This window comes from Jaculus jaculus, chromosome 13 (assembly GCF_020740685.1).
Source record: "Jaculus jaculus isolate mJacJac1 chromosome 13, mJacJac1.mat.Y.cur, whole genome shotgun sequence".
NCBI lineage: Eukaryota > Metazoa > Chordata > Mammalia > Rodentia > Dipodidae > Jaculus > Jaculus jaculus.
In genome coordinates this window covers 58,671,421-58,680,465 of record NC_059114.1, presented here as the reverse complement: position 1 = coordinate 58,680,465, position 9,045 = coordinate 58,671,421, and the positions used below count along the sequence as shown (strand labels likewise).

Below are 9,045 nucleotides of genomic sequence, written 5' to 3'. Positions count from 1 at the left end.
GGTTTCTCTGATCAAAAGCTCATTGTGGATGGTAGCCCCAAGCTGGAAGTGGGGGTAACAGGCCAGTGCCCACTAATAAATTGAGGAAAAACATAACTAATATACAAGAGTTAGAGAGGAGAGAGATAGAGGGGAGAGGGGGAGAGGGAGGGAGGGAAGATGTAGAAGATTTAGGTGAGTCTTGATCCTACCCTCTCCAGTGTCTTGTGGTTCAGGTGTTTCCTGTAAAGGTCTAGTGAAGGTTCAGCCATTTGGTCTGACTTTTAGGAAGTAGAATTTTATGGTACCAATGCCGTTTGGGTCCAGATTACTGTTTTCCACCCTTTGATGCCCTCCCTGCCCTCCCTTCCATCCTATTGTCTAGTCTATGAGGTGCTTGCTGAGTGTGATTTGGCTAACTGATCCACTCAGTGGTACTAGACCCATAGCTGGAGCTGGGAAATAAGTCAGAACCATACCCAAACACAAGCCCACTCTACAATATTAAGCTATCATCAATCATGGGGAACAAGAGGGCCTACACCTATCAATCTGTCTATCAAAAAAGTAAGTGTTGTTTCAATTTTCTTGGTGCTAACTTACTCTCTGTTGGAGAATCTGCTTCTCTTTTTCAGATAGATGCAGATCCTATGGAGAGAACTGCCCCAACATACCTCAAAAGGGGCCCAACTGAAACTAAGGACAATTGGTGAAACAAGCAAGGGTGATGTTTTCCTGTGAACCGGATACCAGCACAAAGGGGAAGGAGACCAACGCAGAGAAAAATCAACTCCTCCCAAATCAGAGAGCCAGAGCCCCAGAGGCCCCCAACACCTCAGCACTGAAGCAGACCAAAAATGAACCCAACATGGCTCAGGGAAATTTTGCGGAAGAGGGGGCGGAAAGAATGTCAGAGTCACATGTTGGGTCATGATTTGCAGGGACATTTAGCATACCAATAACTGGGGACTAACCCCACAGTGCACGACCCATTTACATCAACAGGAGGGTCTAATGGGAGGGGGTAGATCATAGATGAGCCTAAACAATGGTACCAAACTGCCTGTATTTGATGAAAAGAAAACTAATAAATCAAATTTAAAAAAATGAATTGGAAAAAAAATAAATACTTGTTAACAACAACAACAAAGTAAATAAATAAATAAATAAATAAATAAATAAATAAATACATAAACAAAAATATTTAACAAGAAAAAAAAAGATCTTGGACTATGGGGATGTGTGAACATCATTGAAATTGATAAAAACTATGGGGACTTTTAAAGTTAGAAGAATGCATTGCATTTTACATCATGTATGCTTATCATTTTATGGGGGCCAAGGGCAGAATGTGGTGGTTTGATTCAGGTGTCCCTCATAAACTTAGGTGTTCTGAATTCTAGGTCCCCAGCTGATGGATATTTGGGAATTAATGCCTCCTGGAGGGAGTGTATTGTTGGGGGTGGGCTTATGGGTGTTATAGCCTGTTTCCCCTTGCCAGTGTTGGGCACAGTCTCCTGTTGCTATGGTCCACCTTATGTTGACCAGGGGGTGATGTCCACCTTCTGCTCATACCATCATTTTCCCCTACCATCAAGGAGCTTCCCCTCGAGCCTGTAATCCAAAATAAGCCTCTTCTTTCCAGAAGCTGCTCATGGTTGCGTGATTTCTACCAGCAATGTGAACCGGACTGCAATACCATGTTACATGTTTGTCAAAGTAACCTTACATCCTTTGTAAAAAGTAGCTTGTTTCTTAATCTGTTGAAACAAGGAGTGGAAGAAATTATTTTCTCAAGGAGCACTGGACCAGACAACATAAAAACTTAGATTTCAACAGAAATTATGCTCCTTTGTGGATAATTAATAAAAGAATGCCTTGTGTGTTATTCATAAGTTGTCTTGTGCTCCTCTTTGTTTGGGACCATCTCTGTTGACATTGATTATCTTAGTAAAATTACTTCTTTTTTTTTTTAATTTCAGAGAGACTGAGCAAGAGAGAGACAGGCAGAGAGAGAGAGAGAGAGTTGGTGTGCCAAGGCCTCAGCCACTGCACTCAGACTCCAGACACTTGTACCACCTAAGTGACATGTGTGAACTTGCGCTTGCCTCCCTTTTGTGTGTCTGGCTTATGTGGGATCTGGAGAGTCAAACATGGGTTCTTAGGCTTTGCAGGCAAGTAATTTAACTGCTAAACCATTTCTCCAGCCCACCAATACAATTACTAATCATGTCTTATTTCAAGATGTCTGGTTTAGAAGCTACATGTTTTGATCACAACATTCAAGACTTTGACAGCAAATAACAGCAGCTTAATTGGAAGCAGCTGTGTAAGAATCATTCCAGGTCCCATCATGCAAGTCAAGAGGCTCAGCTTTCAGTACTAGAAAGATGGGATTCAAGTTCCTTGGAACTATGAAGGCTCCTGTCTTTCACCTTTACTAAAGGGATCTATCTTCTGAATATGTCCTTGCTGTTACTGTTCACATGAAGAGAAACTGAATATTGATGCTAAAAGATTCTGCCATCCCACCCTCTTTGCAAGTTAATTAAAAACACAGTTGAAACAAAAAGAGTTTGAATGAAAATGCTTTAAATGGGTGAATATTGTTGCTCCCCGAAGCCATAGGTTATTACTGGTTAACTCTAGTGTCAGGGATGAGATTCTCCTCCATGAGTTGTTGGTCAGGGAGAATACAGAGGCTCCTAAAACAGTACAGACTACTTTAGTTGTTCTTGGTTGCTCACCAAAAGTTGATGGTAAGTCCCTGTTGCTGAAAATACGACATAATCAGGAACAGTGGGGAGTTTCCTCCCAGATGGCTAGCTTCTATGTTGTTAAAAATTGTTATGCAGGCTGGTAGGGGAGAACGGACATCAACGGTTTTAACTAGCTATAGACCTTGTGTCCCACAACTGACCAGCCAGGCAAGAGATGCCCATTGATGCAATGGTGACATGACTATTATGAGCATAACCTACTTCTTTCTGATTGGATCTGAGGCCTGCTCCAAGGAGAGAGTGTGTGCCTAGTACTATAAACCTGGTTAAAAGCATATGGCTAGAAAGGCCCTAGGCCCTTGGGGAGAATCCAACTATTGTTGATATTTTAAATATTTATGTTTATATCCATAGATTATTGCTGCTTTCAGCCTTAATCTCAGAAGCTTCTTTTTGCAGGAAGCAAAGGTTAAGGCAGAGATGCACAGTTGGTGCAAATGCTGAGAATAAGTAACTATTGTGTGGTCAGTCTGAGATCCATAGTGATAGAGGTTAAGAGCATGGTAACCTTTTACAGGTAGTCAGCTAGGGATACTGGCCCCAAAGACTGCAGATGATACCCAGCCTGGCGAGACTCCAGTCTGACTCAAGATGGCAGCAAGGAGCAGCTTCTTGATTCTTCCTCCTCAAGTTTTTGCAGTTGTCTGCACTCCACACCACCTGTGCTCTTCTTCTGGTCCCACTAAACAACCAAGATCCTTCATAGATGTTTGAACTTGAGGCTTATTAGCCAATGCTAATTTGGCTGCTATTGTCCACCTGATGTTGGCAAAGAAATGACAATCAGCCTCTGCCCATGACATGCTGTTCCCTGAGATCGTGATGCTTCCCTTGAAGATTGTAAACCAAAATAGATAGCTTTCCTTCCATAAGCTGCAAGCTGCTTTTGGTTGGATGTTCTTTTTTTTTTTTTTCTCCAGCAATGTAAAGGTAACTACAGAAGTGTGGAAAGGATGTTAAGGGCTGGAGGACAGAGAATTGTGCTATAGTGGTCTCTCTTCTGGACATAACATGGCCACTACATTCATGAACAACAGCTGTGGTTTTCTGCACAAGACTGAATCTGTTGAGCCGAGCATGGTGGCGCATGCCTTGAATCCCAGCACTCAGGAGGCAGAGGTAGGAGGATAGCCTTGAGTTGGAGGCCACCAGAGCAGCTATTGGCAATCAATGGTTGCTGGAGGGGGAGGGGTTATGTTCTTCAGCAGTGTAGCTGCTGGTAAGCTGACTATACTCCAGGAAATAGCCTCTCACCCACATGGATGTAAGCAACTTTAATTTAACTCAGTGGGCCACACAATAAAAAGCATGAAGGTTTAGTGGGAAGGGAATAAAAGACGGTAAGTGTGTGTGTGGAGGGTATGGTCAAATTACATTAGATACATGTATGAAGTTATCAAAACAGAGTAGGGTGATTACTTTTTGAAAGATATTCTCTATATTTTGTTAACTTTTACACCCTGACATGGATATTGCACTGAGAATTTTATATTGTGTGAACCCAACCTCTGTGGAGCAAGATTTCTTTCTTTTTTTTTTTCTTTCAAAAGTTTGGGAGGGGAAAAATTGTTTCAGATCTATGCAATCTATGCAGAATCAGAGGCAAGAAATAACTGATACATTTTCTCAGGCTCTGTGAGTGACCAAATTGTGGAAATAGATTGATTTATTTTAGTGGCCTTGTCTTAGGACAAACCATTATGTTTTGGATATTTATTACTTTATTTTCATTGAATGAAATTCTACCAGGACATCCCAGTATAGAATAGTCTAGAGACTATTCTCTAAGACGTGCATGTTGTCAGTAGGTGAAACAGAATGAACTAGTTAGACCGACATCTACCTAGCTCTGCTGAGGACTTCGGAAATATTCCTGGTGTGGCCTGGAGCTTCTAGAATGCTAATGGAAACACTTTCACATTTACCAAGGAGTTTTGTTAACTGTGTACCAATCTGTGGGGTTCTTAATAGCCTAAACTATAAAAACAGAAAGCATGCTATGAGAGCCTGTTAAGAAAAGATCTCTGGTCTTTCCTTTATCCTTTCCACCTTTAGTTCAGAAGGGGAGAAGCCAAGGGACATTTTCCTAAAGTTGTCCACACAGATGTGAGGTCTGGATATGGGCTGACTAGCCCTTGCCAAGTATTTTTAAAAAATCATGCTGAGAATTCATTGAGATGCACAGTTCTGGCAGCTTGATACACTGTTAACTGAGCTTTCAGAAACAATGGAGGCAGTTACAATTAGCCCCACTTGAAGAACTGAGTAAGAAAAGTTCAAGTCACCTCCCGGGGTTGCAGCCCCAAAGTGGTAGCACTGGACTTCGAATTTAGACCCATGGGTGTACAATATGTGAACTGAACATTTTCCTGTCTTTCCTTAATGGCAGTAGGCTGTGACCAACTGTTAAGTGTGGCTGAAGATGGATGTTCTGTAAATATTTATTGACTGCAGACCATTAGGCTGTGAAGAGCTCACCTTGATTTCCCAAAGGCCTGAAATGTGTAGCTAGGGGTTGTGCATATAGAAGGTGACTCTACTCCTTTCCCTTCCTCTTATGTCCATGGCAGATACAAACCTGGTGGATATTGGGAAATGTTCTTAATCTTTAGAACTAAAAAGTGTTTTGCTTTAAAAAAAAATTTCTGGGTCACCATACCTCCTTGACAATCACATAGAAGCTAAGAACCCTTTCCACATAAAATACTTACCCTTGAGCTGGGTGTGTTGGTGCACGACTTTAATCCCAGCAGTTGGGTGGCAGAGGTAGGAGGATCACCACGAGTTTGAGGCCACCCTGAGAATACATAGTGAACTCCAGGTCAGCCTGGGCTAGAGTGAGACCCTACCTCGAAAAACCAAAACACAAACTTACCCAGAACAATTTTTGCTTTATCTAGGGTTAATAACAGTAGCACTTTTGGAGCAGTGTCTCTGAATGTTTTTGGTAGTGTCAACTTAGAATGTTGATACCATTCACTTTCTAGCAGTTTACATGAATGCTTGACTCCAAGAAAATTGCATTCACATTTTTTCCAAGTATTTGCTTTTGTTTTTCTCCTCCAGGGGAAGCTCCACGCCATGGTGCCAGTGAGCTGTAGTCACTAGCTGGCAACCTGGTAAAGCACAACTTGTGCATTCCATGGCGGGGTGCCAGCAAGGCCGAACAGTGCTGGGGAACGGATGTGCAGCTCAGCTTTCTGACATGACGTTATGGATGATTCTGCTGAAAGACCCCATTATTGTCATGGCATATATTGGAGAACAAAGGGGCCATTCTCAGAACAGAGAGCTGTGTGTTTTTGTGAACTGAGCAGTTTTTGGTTATGGCATCAAGTTGGTCAGAGCATTGCATATGTCTCTTCTGGCATGCGTTCCTTTAGGCAGCTTCTCCTAACCCATGAACTGAGTAACCATCCTCACACTTACAAGCCTCCTTTATCTGAGTTATTTATTGAGAATAACAGATGCAAACTCGAGACATTTTGTGAGGACTTCATATTCCTATTGGCAAAGGAGAGGTGACAAGTAAAGAATCAAAAACATGTTTTTTTTTTCCATGCTGAAGATTTTCTGATAAAAGATATAATTTAAATTAACATGAATTCCTTCCATGAGACGGTAGAAATTAAAGCATGGCCTATGCTCCAATTCTGGGCCAGAAGCTACAAGTATTTGACAGCTGTGGGCCACGGGCAGTTTTATTGTCTTTTGAAAGCACACCACAGCATCTTGGGCACAGTGAGGGCACGGGAAGAGAGCAAAGGCCTGGATTCAGTTCCAGTTCTGCTGTGACCAACTTGCACAATCAGCGGCAGACAGCTGCCTCCCTGAGCCTCTTCTGCACAGGAGAGCAATCGAGCTGGGAGGTCACCGTGGCTCAGAAACAGCATTATTTTATGAACAGACGTGCTTTCTTTCTTTCAGTTTTTTTAATGTGTGTGAGTTGCCCTGCGGGTACTTGAATCCTACAGCTGAACACATCTGTGAGCCACGCTCATTAGTGAAGGCATGGGACTTCTAAACGCATCACAATTACAGGGTAGGCATTGCACCACTGAGACATAGCTCCAATGCCTGACTTTTTTTTTTTTTTAATTTCTCCAAAGCTTGCTTTCCAGATTCTGAGAAGAGCATGTTGGTTTATTTTGTGTTTGAATTGGGACAGAAATGCAGGTGTGAGACAGACCCATGCCTTTGACTCATTTTCCTTAAATTCCATCTAAGTTCTTATTTTTTTTTCTAATTATAATTTCTATTACTTTCTTTCATCTGGTAAATCCTGGGAGACATTTGAGCCTGTTTATTATAGAATTTTCTAGCAGAGATGACCTTGTATAGCTGAAATATTCATTATTTAAGCCTTTTCATTTCAAGGTTCTTAATTTTCTAATTCATAACCTTAAGGTATCCTAGGAAGCTTACAGCCAAAGTTCAAGATGGAAAACTTAGCAAAAAAAAAAAAAATACACACACACACACACACACACACACACACACACACACACACACACACACACTTGGGCTGGAGAGATAGCCTAGCAGTTGAGGTGCTTGCAATGCCAAAGGACCCATATTCGTCAGTACCCATATAATTCCATATTCCTCAGTACCCATATAAGCCAGATGTACAAGGTAGCACATACATCTGAACTTTGTTTGCAGTGGCTGGAGGCCCTGGCATGCCTAGTTTCTATCTATCTATCATCTATCTATCTATCTATCTATCTATCTATCTATCTATCTATCTATCTATCATCTATCTATCTATCTATCTATCTATCTATCTATCTATCTATCTTCTATCTATCATCTGTCATCTATCTATATGCCTCTCTCTCTCAAAGAAGTAAATAAAAAATAAAATATGTAAAAATATAAATGATAAAAGGAAAGAAATAAACATTTATTTATTTCAAAGGATGGAAGTAGGAGCCTATTATATGTTGATGCTAAAATGTGCCAACTGTTACAGAAGGAAACATGTCATACAAGTGAAATACTTAAACATTATATTAAATGTTGGTGGAGTAGTTCAACCAAAATTATAATTCTATCCCAATGTAGTAATATAATGGATAAATATTTATTTGAAAAGCTGCATTTCAAAACACTGAAAAGAAACATTTTGTTTATTCACAGAAGTTGGTTGGTCGAAGTTTTGTGGAATCTTTCTTCTAATAATTAGAGTTTTTCTTACATTCTTGTCTCCTCTAGTGGCCGGTTCATGAACTCTTGAATAGCCTGGTCCAAGGGAAGCCACTTTTTGATGGACAGTTTCAAAGCTGTGATCCAGCTGCATAAAAAGAAAGCATAGACTAGAATAGGCCATTAAACCTGACAGCCTCTGAGGAGGTGAAATGTGACAAATCCTTTAATTATTTTTCTAATTGTTCCTCTTGGTTATTTAGTTTAAAATTAATAGGATTAAGCCATGCTCAATGGATTTTGGGTTGAATAAGAAGGAAAATTAGCAAGTATATATATGTAATAATAGAAATAAACACATGCTCATGAAAGTAATGTCTCACATGAGAATATGATGCTTCTAAGTAGTAATGGAGCAATATGGTCCTTAACTTACTATTTTAACATTTCTATTTAACGTTAAAGCTTAGTTGGCCAAATATACAGTAACCAAATATTGCCACCTGGGCCAAATAGTTCTTTGATAAATTCTAGAAGCCACAGCACACTTCCTTCCCAGTTAAATTTTCTTCCCTCTCTCTTGTTTTTGTTTTGTTATATAATGTTTTGTAAAGTATGTATTTCATGGGAAGATGTTATTTTGACAAACTAACACCAACCATGATCAAAAATATTTATTCAGAGATGTTTCCAGTAGGATATCCAAAGACTGTACTAGGTTAATTTGTATGTGATTCTCTGAGTGAGGGATATAATTTGTGTCACTTTCTAAACTTAACTAGGGGTAAGTAAAGTATTTTGTGAATCCAGGATGCCATGCATATTTTTTAACATTCTGCTTTTGTATTTTGAAATGTTTCTCTACTGACTCAATATTGTTTCTTGCTGAGAAAATCCCCTGTAAATTTAAATAGTGAGATCCATCTATTTAGCTTCCTGTCATAGAAAAGCCAGCAGATTTCAGATGAGACTTAAGTCGATTTCACTGACCCTTTCTCTGATGTCCTAGCTGGAACCTTGCCTTCAAGAGAACCATCCTTACCTGCCACCAAGACTGTCCAGGAAGAAAGTCATCACCACACATGTAGCAGTTCTATACTCACTTCCTTGGCTCTAGAACATTCTTAGGAATGACACA

The 9,045-nt window shown here is 40.3% G+C and overlaps 1 protein-coding gene across 1 annotated transcript in view; it reads right to left on the bottom strand.

The window, feature by feature from the left end:
• Nucleotides 1-7,955: 7,955 nt before the first annotated feature.
• LOC101609726 overlaps nucleotides 7,956-9,045 on the bottom strand; it is a 117,334-nt gene continuing 116,244 nt past the window's right edge. The window contains exon 13 of the mRNA XM_045132149.1: nucleotides 7,956-8,055. Coding sequence (XP_044988084.1) covers nucleotides 7,956-8,055 — 100 coding nt within the window. The remainder of the gene's footprint in view (nucleotides 8,056-9,045) is intronic.